At 54.3% G+C, this 14,685-nt stretch overlaps 1 protein-coding gene and 2 long non-coding RNA genes across 8 annotated transcripts in view; 2 read left to right on the top strand and 1 right to left on the bottom strand.

The window, feature by feature from the left end:
• Positions 1 to 1,284: 1,284 nt before the first annotated feature.
• Positions 1,285 to 10,260, bottom strand: EMX2 (empty spiracles homeobox 2). 2 transcript variants are annotated; one of them, XM_068198192.1, is made up of 4 exons: positions 8,839 to 10,260; positions 7,604 to 8,084; positions 5,285 to 5,469; positions 1,285 to 2,748 (listed from the first exon to the last, which is right to left on the bottom strand). In XM_068198192.1, exons 2-4 carry the CDS (start codon positions 7,992 to 7,994, stop codon positions 2,581 to 2,583), a joined length of 744 nt encoding a protein of 247 aa, XP_068054293.1. In that variant the 5' UTR covers positions 7,995 to 8,084; positions 8,839 to 10,260; the 3' UTR covers positions 1,285 to 2,580. The 2 variants fall into 2 exon arrangements, with proteins under 2 accessions (XP_068054293.1, XP_068054294.1); XM_068198193.1 differs by lacking the exons at positions 5,285 to 5,469; positions 8,839 to 10,260 and having other exon boundaries at positions 7,604 to 8,525.
• Positions 3,349 to 4,458, top strand: LOC137478587 (uncharacterized). 2 transcript variants are annotated; one of them, XR_011001680.1, is made up of 3 exons: positions 3,349 to 3,605; positions 3,746 to 3,836; positions 4,275 to 4,458. It is a non-coding gene; the product is annotated as an uncharacterized lncRNA (long non-coding RNA). The 2 variants fall into 2 exon arrangements; XR_011001679.1 differs by having other exon boundaries at positions 4,270 to 4,458.
• The window catches only part of LOC137478352 (uncharacterized), a 56,366-nt gene continuing 50,279 nt past the window's right edge, over positions 8,599 to 14,685 (top strand). For 2 of the 4 annotated variants that reach the window (XR_011001522.1, XR_011001520.1), the window contains exons 1-2: positions 8,599 to 8,681; positions 10,418 to 11,368. This is a non-coding gene — a long non-coding RNA (uncharacterized lncRNA). Of the gene's footprint in view, positions 8,682 to 10,417; positions 11,369 to 11,466; positions 11,950 to 14,685 lie in introns of those variants that run through there. The other 2 variants (XR_011001519.1, XR_011001521.1) reach the window with 2 other exon arrangements.

The following is a 14,685-nucleotide window of genomic DNA, read 5'->3' as shown; positions in this document are numbered from 1 at the left end:
GCACCATCAGCTGTTCGAGGAGGGAAGAAACGCGACGAGAAGTTTACCTTGGGAATAGCTCTACTAAATAATTAGCCTAGGTTTAAATGGAAGGGACTGCATTGCGACATGCGTCCTAACCCTGACTGGGCCTCTCTCATATTTGTAGCACAAGTGAATGGAAAGTCACCGGGATTGTATAAGAAGAGATGCTAAAAAAAATAATAAGAGCGGATATTTTTTAAAAAATAAAATTTACATAGTACCCGATAGAGCCAACACGTGCACAGAATGTCTAATCTTAACTTTTCAAGGCAGTATGTTTAACAAAGCTCGTATTTTTGCGATGCATTGTAACTTCGCCTTATCACAGTGTAAAGGGTAGTCAGATTGTCCTAAATTATGTCCAACTAGCCCCCCTGGATCCACGGATTAAGAGATTAAAGGAGACCACTGGGCAATGCCTCCTCTTTCCCCTTCATATTCCTGGTATGATAATTGCCTAAACTGATTTGCACTTTCACAAAAGCTTGCAGGATTCTTTGTAGCTCGAACAGAGCAGACGAGGTTTCTCTATCAATGGAAATAAAACTGATTAATGCAGTCTATCAGGCTAAGGAGCAAATGAAGCATGAAAAAACAACTGTGTACCCCCAGAAAACCAGCTAGTTTCCTCAAGGACCCAGAGCAACATTTCTTTTCTTTTTTTTTTTTTTCTTTTTTTTTTTTTTTTCTTCCCTTTCCCCACCTCTTTAATGTCAGAGTTTTACTCTGTGCCCAGGATCGCTCCCTGAGAGCGGCAGGGAGAGCAGCAGCTGGGGCGCAGCCTCTGCTCTCAGGACCTGTTCCTCACCGCACCGACCTGGACAGGGAATGAAAAAGATGGGGAAAAAGACCAAAAAAAAAAAAAAAATCCTCTGTCGCTGAATAAAACACATCTTTTTTCCAAGGAAAGCCTCTCTCGGCGGAGCGCGGCTGCTGCCGACCAGTTTCACGATCACGAACCGCTCCGCACTTCAGTTTCTAACCAGAGAAGGGGCTGGGTTTCTCCTTGAGGTTTTTGTTTGGTTGGTTGGTTCTGTTTCGGGGGGTTTGGGGTATTTATATACAGCAAGTGCGCCTCTGCGGCTTATTTTTAGAGGTCTATTTAGCAGCCAGCGAATACATTAAGAAAATGCGCCTATGGCCGCAGGAATGCGCGGCGCGGCCGCGGGGGTTCAGCAGCTAAAAACAAGGCGGTGTGGGGGGAAACCATCGGTTTCCGAAAAATTTGGGGGTGAAGGGGAAAAGATATTGCTTTAAAAATTAGGGCATATTGATAAATCTTTATTGACAAAATATTGACAATGACATACTTCTTGGAAGTATATAGTGTGTTAGAATTCTAACAAATTAAACACAAAACACAAAAATATTTACATTCTGGTATAGGAGACATGAAGAAAACATTTGTCACTTTTTTTTTTTTTTTAGTAGCTCTATGATCTCGGAATATTATAAGGTCAGTGCTTGAAAATTGACCCAATGAAAATGGTCATTAGGAAAAAAAAAAAAAATCAATCCGCGATTTTAAGTCCCTTTTCTCTGGATCCTCCCAGCCTAGAAGGTGTCCCCACCGCCAAAACTGGTCGCTGGGTTTGCGCTTTGTAAATCTTAAAAAAAAAAAGTGATCATCATCCGGTTTTGCAATGGGGATACAGCTGGGGGGAGGGGGGAGATAATTCCATTTGATTTTTTTTCTTTTTTTTTTCTTTTTTTTTTTTGCGGCAAAAGTTATGACCAACCCCAACCTCCCCCGCCCCCCGCCTTTCCCTCCCGTCCCTCCCCTCCCCACCGTGTTTGTCCATCCGGAAGGAACACTATGCTTTGTTACTGCTACTTCATTTAGCTTTCACAAACACTTTGACGCCAGAAGTTATTATAAAATGTTTACAGACTGCACATTTCTCGTAAAATAAAATTAAAAAGCACACAGAACCTGTCTTAAAGGGAAAAAAATTACAATTAATTTCTGTCTTTAGGAACCGGAGTAATTTTTTTTCCGGTTTTCTTCCTTTTTTTTTTTTTTGTTTTGTTTTGTTTTTTTCCCCAGACGGCTTTACACATGCAATTCAAGTTTCTGAAACAGGTGTGGATTTTGGCTGCTTATGGAAATTTCTCTTTCAAAGACGGAAAAAACCGTGAAGTGCAAAATGTCCCGTAAGGTGTTAATTTTTGTGGTTTGGTTGGGGGCTTTTTTTGCTTCTATATTTTTTTTTTCCTTTTTAAGATTTTTTCTATATATTTTTAATTTTTTTTTTAACGTTATGCTTTTAAAAGCGGACTGCGATAAACGGAATACCTGTCAATCACCTCGTCCCGGTGTTTTGGCTTTGATTGACAGATCCCCTTTGCCAGAGCGGTGCCGGCAGTGCCACAGTTCGGAGCCCTCGCTGGCTGGCCCTCGCTCGCTCCCGGCTCCCTCCCGGGCGGGAATCGTGTTTTGATGAAGATCTCCGTGTCCTTCCCCGCACCGCCACGCCGCGGGGGTGGGGGGGGGTGAGCCTTTAACACTTTCGGTTGGTGGGGTGCTGGCTTTGAAAAGTCCTAAAGTGCCAGTTTTTAATCGTCCGACGTGACGTCGATTTCCTCTGGACTGGCTTGTTTGGTGGCGATTCTCCACCGGTTAATGTGATGAGTCCCTTTTTTCTTCTGTTGTGAGTCTGAACCTTCCTCTTCCAACTTTTGCCGCTTGAACTTTGTCCGTCTGTTCTGAAACCATACTTTTACCTGCGGGAGGAAAGGTACCGGGCGTTAGTCCGACGCCTGCCCGGACCAGGGAGATGCTTCACTCCCGCCTGCTCCGTGTGCCACCGGGGCCGTGCCCTGCCCGCGCTGCGCTCTGTGTCCCCACTGCTGTCACCCTGGCCAGCCTGGCGGGGCCGAGCAGAGCCGGGGCCCCGCTGCCACCCAAACCTCTGCGAGAAAGGCACGGGCAGGCTGCCCCACGCCCCCCGGGCACCTCCGGAGCTCCCAGCGCTCGGGAGCGGGCAGCACCGCCGGGGGATGCACCGTGCGCGCACCCGGAGCTTCCGCGGGCGCGCAGCCCCGAGCAGCGCCCAGGTAGCCCACGCTGCGCGGAGCTCGCCCGTGGGCCGTCACCTCGACGGCCCCGCCGCCCGGAGAGGCTCCGGTTCCCCGCTCCTGGCGAGGCGTTCCCCGGCCCCCAGCCCCGGGAGAGCCGTCGGGGCTGCGGCGGGGAGGCCGGGCCGGCCGCGGGGCTCCCACCTGCCCGGCAGAGCACAGCAAAGGCAGGACCTCGTCCGTTCTAACGGGGCGCCAGGATGGGGCTGGGGAGCGGACGCACGGGATTTTTTCCTTGTGGAAAAGCGAAAAAAATGAACAAAAATGCCCCGAGTAGAAAAACGTCCATCGCTCTCCGCAGCATCTCCCTGGGACGTGCCGTCCAGGAGCGATCACAGCGCGGCGAAACCGGTAAGTGGCATCATAAATATCCCTCTGATTTTGTTCAGCGCCGCGTAAATCTGACCGAACCATCCGGCAGCTGACTTCAGTGCTTTAATTACAGATAGTATTGATCTGGGAGCTATCTCCAGGGCTGGCCACACTCCTTGTAGCGTCCAAAGGTAAACTTTTTTTTTTTTTTTTTAAAGCAATTTAAACTCTGGTTCTGTCTGAAAGTGTCTGATAAAGGCCTCAGCAAGGGGGGGAAAGGGAACTGGAGCATTTTAATAAGCTGGTTTAACCCGCTTCGCTGCCTCTTCAGAACAGAGACCTGACTGGCCGGACACACATCTCTGCTGCATTTTCATATTCTCCAAAAGTCCCCCATTAAAAAGCTGAGCGGGGAACAAGGGGTGAGTTTAATTTGCTTTTAGTTTGCTAATTGAAGGGGAGGACGGTTCATTTCTGCACGCTGATCTCCCAAAAGGGAGCTCATTTGTAGGGGACTGGGGGTTTGACATCCGGACAAAAGACCCCAACCAGCTTCGGAATCAAGCAGCACAAAGACCACCTTAAATACAGCTTTCCAGTAGAAATAAGCCTGTGACCGGTCCCTTGTTCGGGGAACCTCATAAAAGTGGCGATCCCTTTTTATTGTTTTGTTAGGGAGACATTTTAAAACAAAAGCTCCAACCTCTTTATTGCTTCCCCCACGAAAAGGAGTTAAGAAAAAAAAAAAGTGTTACAACTTAATCCGCCCAGAGAACGCTGTGTTTACTGGGAACTTTGAACTAGGCTGCGGCTGGGTATTTTGGCTTTTTTTTTTTTTTTTTTTTTTTTTTTTAGTACAGTGCCACATACTGTAGCAGAGACAATCCCCATCTGGAACCCTCTCTCCACGAGTCTCCTGGAAGGGCACAAAACAAAAGCCCGACACAACAACAACAACAACAACAACAACAACAACAACTACCACCACCAATCCTCCAAACTCCAGCCTTTCTTCCGGCGGGGAGAAAACCGCGTGAAAAACGCGCTCGCAGCGGCCCCGCCGGCCCTGGGTCCCCGGCCGTCGGGGGGAGCCTGCGCCCGCCCCCGCCGCCGCTCTCGGCCCGTTCCGCCCCCCGCCACGAGTGCCCGGCCCCGGTACCTGCCGAGACCCTCGGCCCGGCACGACCGTGGCAGAAACATCGCCGAGCGTCCCGCCGGAGAGACCGAAACAGGCTCCGGTGCGGTTCTGGCCCGCAGCCAGAACCGGGGCGGGGGAAGGAGGGGGGGTTCCTTGTGAGTAATTTCTCTGCTTTTATTTTTCATCTTTCTGCCCTCCTGAGCCAGCTCGTCACATCCCCTCTGTCGGCTAGAAACGAGCGAAAATTCATCCAAGAAACAGTGTTTCTGCTTTAGGGTCTAAAGGGGAGGTTCTCCCCCTTGCCCCCCTATTTGTTTTGGGGGCTTTTCCCCTAACATCGAACTCCTTCTTGAGGGTCAGACCAGTCCCGCAGCAAAACGACCGGACCCTCAGATCGCAGCTGTGGCCGCTGCCTCCCCGCTCGGGCCGGAGCTCCAGCCGGGGCTGCCCGGGGGATCCCAGATGGCGCCCCGAGCGCTGCGGCTCCCCACGCCCGGCCGAGGCACCGCGACCCCCGGCACGGGCCGTGAAATCCCGAACGGGAAGAAGATTTTACGACACTCAGGCTGGGGAGATCCCTCTCCCCACTGCACCGGTTCGGGACTGGAGGCCTAAACACCCCAAGAATTTGCCCTTACCGCTGCCCGAATCTCGGCCCGGCCGGGTGGGTTTTCCAAAGGAGATGCCGGTACTTTCGCTTTCCCAGCTGCCCGTTCCCTGCTTGCCCCTTACCTGAGTTTCCGTGAGGCTGAGGCTGTGTGCCAGCTGTTTTCTCTCCGCTCCTACTACATAATGGTTCTTCTCAAAGGCATGTTCCAGTCTCAGTAATTGGGATGGGGAGAAAGCTGTACGGATCCGTTTGGGTTTCCTGGCCAGTGCATTGTGCAATAGGAAGCTCTCCGGGCTGGTTTCATTCCCTGGGAAACAGGGTAAAACAGATTAGTAAAACACCTTCCCCAGACGCATTCGACAGCACTTTTTAGAGCAAGAATTTTTGTCTCCCACCATTATCCTCAGGATAAATCCAACAACAGTTTCTTTTTTATTTTTCCCCTCCTTCTTTGTATTGAATTTTCCTTTGATAAATACGTGGAGGGGAAGGATAAATAAACAGGGGTAGGAGAGGACTGGTATAAATTAAAATGCTAAAACACAACCCGGGGAGCACTACAAAAAATAAAGCAGAAGGAATAATAAAAAAAAAGAATTGGCCAGAGAACGGCTGCGGTGTCTGCGGCTACACCTCACGGCTGCCCCCCTGCCCCCGACCACCGGAGCCTCACGTCTTTCCCTATTTGTTTGTTATTTCCACCTTCCCTTCGCGGCCAGCTGCTCTTGGGGCTCTCTGGCCGAGCCCCGCGCGTCTCCCTGGCCGCCCACCAGGCTCCGGTAGCCGCCCGCCTTCTCCCCTGGCCTGTCTCGGCTTCCTTCGCCCAAAACTTCGGCCGGAGCCTTTCTCCCGCCGCTTGCCTTCGTTCCACCGGTGTGCTGCCCGCAGCGGGGCTCCCACCGCCGCCTTCCCCGGCCCAATGACCCTCCCCGCTGCCTCGGCGGCGCTGGGGACCGGCGTGGAAATGAAGAATCAAACTCTGAGGAGGCCACAGAGCAGCCATCCCATCCCATCCCATCCCATTCCATCCCATCCCATCCCATCCCATCCCATCCCATTCCTGCCGGCCTGCATTGGAGCGGGGGCGGGAGCGGGGGGTGGTGAGCCGGGGCTTTTCGGTGGGCATTTCCCTCCGGGGTGCCCCTGTGCCGCTTCTCCGGGCTGGTCCTTCCAAAGTGGAAACGGCACCGAGGGGCTCTCTCTGTAAGTGCTTTAAAATCGTTGGAGGAGGAGGGTGTGTTTGAAATCAGGCTGTGGCTCAACACCAGGACATTTCCGCCTTTCATCTACCCCTCGTTACCAATCGCCTGGTGCCTGCGACAAATAATTTGGTGAGCGAAACCTGTAATTTTATTCTGAAAGGGTAATAATCCATTTTGTGTCTCAGACCGCCTGGCTTCGGAGAGAGTGGCTCCTTTTCCAACCCGGCTGCAGCGGCCCGGCTGTGGAAGGCCGGGGAAAATGCAACATGCAGGTGGTTTGTTTTCGTTCCGAATTAATAAATAAAAATACAAGGAAAAAAAAAAAAGGCAGATGGATCCCTGCGAGTGGAGGCTGATTTGTTTGTGTGTTTGTTTGTTGGTTTGCCTATAATGAAAGTGGCAGAAGCCGGACCCATTACGGGAGAAATCGGCTCACCCCTCGGAGAAGACGCTGCTGGTTACAAAGGGTTAAGCAAGGGGGATCTTATTGATTGTCCGCCATTGGATTCGGTTATTTCGCTTCAGCTGGTTATTAATCGCTTGGCATTTGGAGCCCCTCGCTGACCGCACGGTCGGGATCGCCCTCCGTGCCCCTTCCCCGGCTATCCTACGCAGCCCCATCTCCCCGCGCTGCTCCGGCGCTGGGATTAATTCCCTCCACACACTCCCCTCCTCCTTTCTCTGGGGTTCGCTTCGTTTCTTCCCCTCTAACAAGGGCAGCGGCCGGACTTGTGGCGGCGGCGGGGGCTTCCTGCGGCCCCGCAGCTCGGCCCCGCAGCTCGGCGGGCACCGCCGCCTTCCCGGGGGAACTCAGCCTCACCACCTCTCCTTTCCCCGCTCTGCGCGGCCGCTTCCTTCGGGGGCTCCTCTATAGCTCTCAAAACACCGGAACAAAAAATATCCACCTTTTCCTCTGCTTTTAACGGGGGCAGAAAGCTGACGAAGTCCCAGCCGGCCTTGCCTTCCCGCTTGCCCCCCCCTTCCCGGGAAACCAAAACAAACCGGGAAAAGCAGCAAAACAAAACCAAGCCCAAGCCCCTCGGCTCTGACAGCTCTCCCAAGTTTGGCGGAGGGGGAGACAGGGACAAAAGACCCCGGGCCCGGCCGAGCCGAGCCTTCCGCTCCGGGCAGGGGCCGCCCGCCCACCCGCCGTCCCCCAACATCCGCACGGCGGGGACCGGCCGGGGGCCGCCGCAGGATGCAGGGCTGGATCGGAAGGAGACGAAAAGTTGCACGTACCTTGGAACCTGTGGCCCAGATACCGGTAGCGATGTATTAGCCACGGGTAGAAGGTGGAGGGGTCCCTTTGCTGCGAGGCGAAGAGCGGGTGCGTGGAGTGCGAAGCAGGCAGCGGGTGGGCGGCCAGGGCGTGAGGAGGGGGCACGGGATGGACCGGCACGGCCGGGTTCGGCGGGTGGGAGACGGCCTCTGCAAAGACCAAGTCCGGGTTGGAGTAGACCCCCCTGCCAGTGGAGTGGAAGCCGTTGAGAAAAGGGTTCATCGGGCTGGAATTGGCATAGCTGAGCGCCGCCGGCCGGATAGGATCCTCGGAGCGAGACGCGGGCAAGGGGCTGTCTTTGGCCACCAGCGACTCGATGGTGAAACACCGCTTGGGTGTGGGCTGAAACATGCTGCCGCGACGAGAGTCCCCGACCCAATCTCTGCCCGTCTCTCTCTGGTGCGCGGGAGACGATCCGGGGAAGTTTGCAGCAGGGAGTGACTTGAGGAGGGATAGATACACACATAAATAGACAGGGGCTGGAGGAAAAGGAGGCAGCGGCAGCCAGCGGTACCCAAAAGGGAGACACACACACGCACCACGCACACACTCACAAAAAAAAAAAAAAAAAAAAAAAAAAAAAAAAAAAAAAAGTTGCTGGGAGAAGTTTCCCTCCTGCAAGGAAAAGGCGGTCGCGCCCCCCCCTCCCCCCCTAAGTCCAAAGACAATCCATGGATGTGATCGGCCCCTTCACAAGTTGTGCAAACGATTTGTTAGTTCATGAGCCTAATTAGTGCTGGGATCACATAAACAGCTTCCTCTGAAGCCTGGTAAATGGCTTGATGATTGGTCGCTATTACTCGCCTTGAGGTTGAAGGGGGAGACTCTTTAAAGTGCGTCAGAGGGGAGGCGAGCGCCGGGCAGCGCCATCGGGAGGGATGGAGCCGCGGATCGGAGTGCGGCGGGAGCGCGCCCGCCAGCGCGGGGGGAGCGCGCCGCGCCGCGCAGCCGCCCCCGCCCCGCCGCCGCCCCCGCGCCGCTCCGCGCCCCTCCGCAGCCGCGCTGCCCTCCCTCCCCTGCCGCCGCTCGGCGACCAAGGTAGGCGGACGGGGGCCGGGGGGGGGAGGCTCAGCGGGACAGGAGATGGGGGGCCCTGCATCTCCTCGGGTGGGGGCAGGGGGGAGTTGGGCTGCTCCGCCAGCGCGACACCCCTGTCCCTGCCACCTCTCGGGTACTCTGAGCCCGGCGAGGTTACCTTGATCGGCCCCGGGGCGTCAGGGAGAGATGCCCCGCTTGGGAAAGATTTCGTCTCGGTGAGAGAACGGGTCGTCCTCCTGCTCCGAACTTATTTATTTCCCCTTCGCTCCTCCGCGCTGCCCGCACCGCGCGGTGCGGAGCACAAAGCGCAGGGCAGCCGCATCGTGCAAAGCTGGGACACGCCGGGCTCCCGCAGACGGGACAGGGGATCGAGTCTCCGGTTCCAGCCTTGTCCGTATTTTCGCGTTTACCTTTGGGTCCGGAGATGATTTTAGGGCTGAGTTCTCCTCCTCCCATTGGCTGGAGCTGCAGAATAATTATGATCACATCCTAATACTCTTGGCTGGTGCTTACTGTTTATTGGTAGTTAAGGATCTATTATCTATTCATCAACCTCCCATTTTTGCCAATTACATTCTTCTAAAGTGAAGTACCAGCAGGTATTTTGCACATTTACAATTAATGATAAAAAAATCTGGCGTACTTTAAATCTATTACGCCGCTGTGTAATTTATCTTAAAGATGCAGAATTGCTAATGTAAATTAATGTTTCTGTTGAACCAAGGGATGGGGGGAGTCTTAAAACCAGTCAAGCGTTTCTTTCTTTTTCTCTCGGACGTTGTTTTCTATTTTCTTTCCACTTTACACACTAAAAATCCGTTACTTCACTGCATTAAATTATGCTAAAAAACAAATCGCCGTCTAAATGGTTGTTTCCAGTAAAGGGCGAGGTGAATTCTATTCTCCTTCCCCACTCTCTGCTAAAAGCATCTGTTCCCAGCCTGCCGATATTTTTAACACAATACCAAATCGAGGGGATAATGTAAGTGACAAAACAGTGTTGGGCACGCAATGATGCCGCTGTTCTTGCTCCTTTGTTTGAGGCCGTATTTCCCTTTGTGCACCCCGCGCTGTGTGCACTTTGTGGAGGGAGAAGTTCACTTTCTGTAGGAAATGTAAATCTGATCTCCAGGCGTGGGGCGGCTGCACGTATAGACACCCACAGCCACACGTGCGTGCGAGCGCAGAACAAAGTGAGCTTTACACCGCAAAACTCAAGTCTTTGGGCAGATTTTGCTGCGAGGTGCCATTCTCCCAGGTCTCACACGTTTGGGAAAACCTTTCCTGCCCGAAGACGCCAGAGTGCAGGGCTCCGGCCCCGCTGAGCTGAGAGAGCCGAGCAAGGGAGAGAAGGATTTCCCTTCAGCCCCACTCGTGTCCCTCGTGAATCGCTAGTATCTTAACTTTTTAAGTCCCCTCACCCCTTCTCTGTGCAACTTTTTTCCCCTCAAGCGGTGGTCGCTACGCCTCTTCTCGAAAAGTTCTGGGGTTATAGACACGAGCAAGGATGAGAAAGTGCCCTAAATAGGATGGGTTTTTGATATGCTGATTTCGACTGGGGTCTTGGTTCCAGAGCACTGAAAATGAAGAAAAAAAAAGAGAGAGAGAGAGAGAGAGAAACTTCTCCTAGGAAGAACAGTGTTGTGCATCTGTGTATTTACACTTCTCCGGGACTGAAGAATGAATCTGAATTGGAAAAACTTCAACTCCTTTTTTTTGCCTTTTTTTTCCCCCAGACATCCTGACATAATCACAGGGTTCCTTTGAAAACTGCATCGAGTAATTTAGCACTTGGGGAGGGAGGAATTATATCCGTTTGAAAAGAAACCTCACACACGCAGAACCTCCAAAACGATCGATAAATTTCCCTCGACCTTCTCTACCGCCGGGGAAATATCCTCTAGCCTAAAATCCGTCTCCGAAGAGGGGTCCCGTTGTTTTGGAGCTGAACGGAGGAGGCTACGCTTGCAGCGGGGAGCTCTCCACGGCCAAGTCCGATGTTTTTCGGGAAAAACGAGTGATCTCGGCCGCAGCACCCTGGAGGTCCGAGTCCTGCTCGCTGTCTGTGCTCTGTACATACGTACACATATCTGTGTGCATGTTGTGTGTGTGCGCGGGGACACATCCAGGCAGACGAACCGCAAGCAGAGCCTGGAGAACACAAGCTTTCCCTGGGTTTTGTCAGAGATAAAACAGGCCGGGAGCAATGAGAACAAAACCTCAAAGGACTCGGGATGGGATTTCCCGGAATTTTCCTCTTCTCCCTAAACTTTTGTATCATTCTCGCACTCGTCGCCGTGGCCATTTCTCGTGGGCGCCTCCCGCGCAGCCCCGGCCTCTGCTGGCCCGGCCACGGCCGCTGGGCTCCAGCCTGGCCTGCCCCGGGAACACGTCCCGAAGTCCCTCTCTTGAACTTTTCCTACCCAAGGTCTTGACAGGTTGCTCTCGCTGTCCTCTTGGCGTCTACACGGAGAAAATCTGGCAGGGGCTCCCTTCCCAGCAATCCCCGATCCGCTCGGAGCGCACGGAGAGGCAGCCTCTCTCGGAAGGAGGGTGCGCTACATTCGCAGTCAAATTACATGCTGGCCTCGCAGGCGCTAGCTCCGGATTTCCAAACTAATACTCATCTTTTAAAAAACGAGCCAAGAAGAAATTGCGAGGAAGGTCTCAGATGCGGGGACCTCGGGGTAAGACGGTTTTTCATGGGCTAAACCAGGCTGAACTTTCGCGGGTATTGGGGTGGCGGTGAGGGAAGTTTCAGCCTCCCCTTAACTTTGTTTTCCAGGTGAGATCTGTCTCCCCTTTTCCCCTCCTGTCCCAGAGATTCATGAACACAGCAGGGAGGAGAGGTGACCTAGGCAGGTCGTGTCTGGCATGGGGCTGAGTGAGTTAAAGGAGAGGGTGAAATGCCTAATTTAATTCTTTTGTGGATGCCCTAAACCCCACTCAGTGTGTCTAAGCCTCCTGCGAATGCTTCGCAAAGCGCAGTGCTCGGCAGGAGCGACGAGCCGGGCCGGGCCGAGCCCAGCCGGGTTCCCAGGACCCGGACCGGGCTGCGGGGCTGCGGGAGAACCTGGGGTCGGGTACCACGGCCTCGGCCGAGCAGGTGGATTCCGTTCGCAGCCGGTCCCGAGCAGCCGGAGCCACGCGTGGACAGGGCCTTGCTCCCCGCTCATCCTGGGTTCCCGGGTGGGACGGACATGCGGGACGCTTCCCATGGACCTCCCCACCAAGGAGACCAGCCCTGCAAACCTCAGCGCTCTATTTCGGTACCCCAGAGCCGGGCCAGCGCTGGAGCCGCTGGGATCCCGTCTCAGCGGCAGAGAACCGGCACCGGGACTGGGACCAGGAGCAGAAAAAGGCCTTGCTGTCCGTATTCCTCTCACCGACCCGGGAACAGCGCTAGGGCAGGGTTGCTTTAGTTTTTGTCTTTTCGACGCTAATTCAGGGCTCCGTCCCCTCTCACTCCCGAACCAGCGCCACTTGTGCGCTGCACAGCCCGGCCCCGCCGTGGTTCCGCGCGGTTATTTTCGTCCCGGGGGTGTCGGACTCGCGGTTCCAATACACTGTCATTAACACGGGACTTCCGTAACCCCCGGTTTACACGCGAAGCCCTAACCCGCACCCGTCCGTGCCAGACCCTTTAAACATCAACATGTGCGGTGGAAGCGGGAGGAAATACCCGCAGCTGCGTGCGGGCGCGGTGAGCAGCGCGGTGCCGAGAGTGTGTGCGGCCGGACCGGGCCGGGCCGGGCCGGGCCGGGCCGGGTCGCTCGGCCGCTGGGAGCGCGCCCGCCCGCCGCTCCTGCTCCTGCCGTTCCCTGGGCGCTCCCGTGCCGGTCCCGCCCGCTGCGCGGGGCGCGGGCGCGGGGCCGCGGGCGCGCATCCGCGGGGCGGCAGCGCCCCCTGCCGGCCCCGCGCAGCTCCCGCCCGCCCGCGGTCCCGCCGCCGGCAGCGGATCCCGGGCGGGCCCGGCCGCTCCCGAGCTCCCCGATCCCGTCAAAAGGCCACCAGAAGCATTAAGGCCTATTAATGTGTCTATTAATAAAAGTAATCAAGCCCTAAAGGGCTTTTTCTTTCTTTTTTTCTTTTTTCTTTTTTTGTGTTTGTGTTTTTGGTTTGTTTTTTTTTGTTTTGTTTTGTTTTGTTTTGTTTTGAGGGGCGCAGCATGCACGGAGAAAGTTTCACGCGTGTGTAGTCACACACGGCCACGCACACACGCACTCCAAACTCTCCCCGGTGAGTTGGCAGAGCGCTTGATTTAAACTATCCACTGAGGGACCAGCCCGTCTGAAATCTGTCCCTCCGGGGCAGCCGCCGGAACAGCCGGATCCAAACACTGCATCCAGCCCCTGAACTTATTTCCACGCTTTGACCAAAATCTCGGCTCGAGCCATGCCGTGTACTGCGACTTGTCGTGTGTGATGCGGTACAAGCGAGAGGGTTTTGAAAAGGCGTCCGTCTCTCCTGCCCGCCTGTCCGGTTGACCTGCGGGCTCTGTCCCGAAGGAATAGGTCATGTGGGGACTCCCGTGGGCTCGGAAACGCTGGCTTGTCGGCGATGCGGGACCGCACGCCGGTGAGTTACAGCAGTTTCCAGCTGTTGAGTGCTGAATTCATGGCAGATACACGGGCTTTGCCCGTGGCTACCTGGGCAAGCCCTGATTGTGTCAGCCACAGGGACTTTTCCTTGAAAGTTCCTCAGACTCACAAGAGGAAAGGAAAGGAAAGGAAAGGAAAGGAAAGGAAAGGAAAGGAAAGGAAAGGAAAGGAAAGGAAAGGAAAGGAAAGGAAAGGAAAGGAAAGGAAAGGAAAGGAAAGGAAAGGAAAGGAAAGGAAAGGAAAGGAAAGGAAAGGAAAGGAAAGGAAAGAAAAGAAAAGAAAAGAAAAGAAAAAAAAGAAAAGAAAAGAAAAGAAAAGAAAAGAAAAGAAAAGAAAAGAAAAGAAAAGAAAAGAAAAGAAAAGAAAAGAAAAGAAAAAAAGAAAAGAAAAAGAAAAGGAAAAAGAAGCAGAGGCAGAGTTGCAGGCCAGCCAGGGACTGCAGGTGTCCGCACTCAGGACACTCCGTGGGAAACCGCTCTTCTCGAATGGGAAAGAAAAGGTGTCCGAGCCTCCACTGATGTGGAGGTTGCGTGGGAAGAACGTGCGGGAGATGCACTTCCACCCGGTGCTTTTTTGTCTTAGTGGAGTACAATGCATACCAAAACAGAAACTCAGTGTCCACCACATAAACCCCTGCTCTGCACCTGGGTTCCTGCCCTGAGCGGGCCGGGGGGGGACACGGGGGCCCCGCGGGTGCGCAGCACTCGCCGCCCCGCGCGGTGCAGCGCGGAGCTGCCTTACATTCCCGGCTCTTCTCGTTCCCCATCCCATCTCATACCACAGTGCTCCCCATCAGTGCCGTGCTTCTCTCTGCAGCCGCGGGGCTCCGTCCTGCCCGGGTGTCCCGCAGGTCCCGCACCGCAGCCCCAGCATCGGCCGGGAGCGGCCGGGGGGAGGCAGAAACTCTTCCCGGCGGGAGAGATCCCGCCCGAGGAGGGGGCTGTGGTTATAAACTTTCCAAACTTTCCTCTGGACCCAGCTCACCTCTGCCCGTTCGGGGATGGGGAAGAAGGGAGAAGAAGCAAACTAAATAATGTCTTCACAAGCAAAATTTTGTTTCTAAGGGGAAACAGAAAACCACAATGTAATTTACCACGAGTTCTGTTCGGCACTTTTTGCTACTACTGACATAATTTTAGTTTCTCGTTCAGACATTCAAATTTTGTGAATGATTCCATTTTAACTTGCTCCTAGAGAGCCCGATCCCGCAGACCCGACTAAATTTGCTTTGCATTTCACGAAGAGTTTTTCTGGGCAACGGAGAGAATGTCATCTCTATTTTCCAGTGCCTCCTGACTGGGCTTGGAGAGAGCCGGGAACGAAGTTAGCTCTGCTGGGGGTCAGCTCCCTCTCCTCTCTTTGCCCCATGGTCTGGTTGGGGTTTTTTGGTGTTTCTTTTTAAG

Source organism: Anomalospiza imberbis, chromosome 8 (genome assembly GCF_031753505.1).
Source record: "Anomalospiza imberbis isolate Cuckoo-Finch-1a 21T00152 chromosome 8, ASM3175350v1, whole genome shotgun sequence".
Lineage (NCBI taxonomy): Eukaryota > Metazoa > Chordata > Aves > Passeriformes > Viduidae > Anomalospiza > Anomalospiza imberbis.
Note: the sequence above shows the minus strand (reverse complement) of the source record. Positions and strands in the feature narration are given on the sequence as shown.

Bases quoted from the DNA above. Each gene is read 5' to 3' on its own strand.
- EMX2 (XM_068198192.1), bottom strand. From the start codon at position 7,994: ATGTTTCAGCCCACACCCAAGCGGTGTTTCACCATCGAGTCGCTGGTG. The intron at 5,470-7,603 runs GTACGTGCAACT...CCTGTTTCCCAG, and splicing joins TCTGGGCCACAGGTTCCAAG to GGAATGAAACCAGCCCGGAG. The intron at 2,749-5,284 runs GTAAGGGGCAAG...TTCCTCCCGCAG, and splicing joins TCAGCCTCACGGAAACTCAG to GTAAAAGTATGGTTTCAGAA.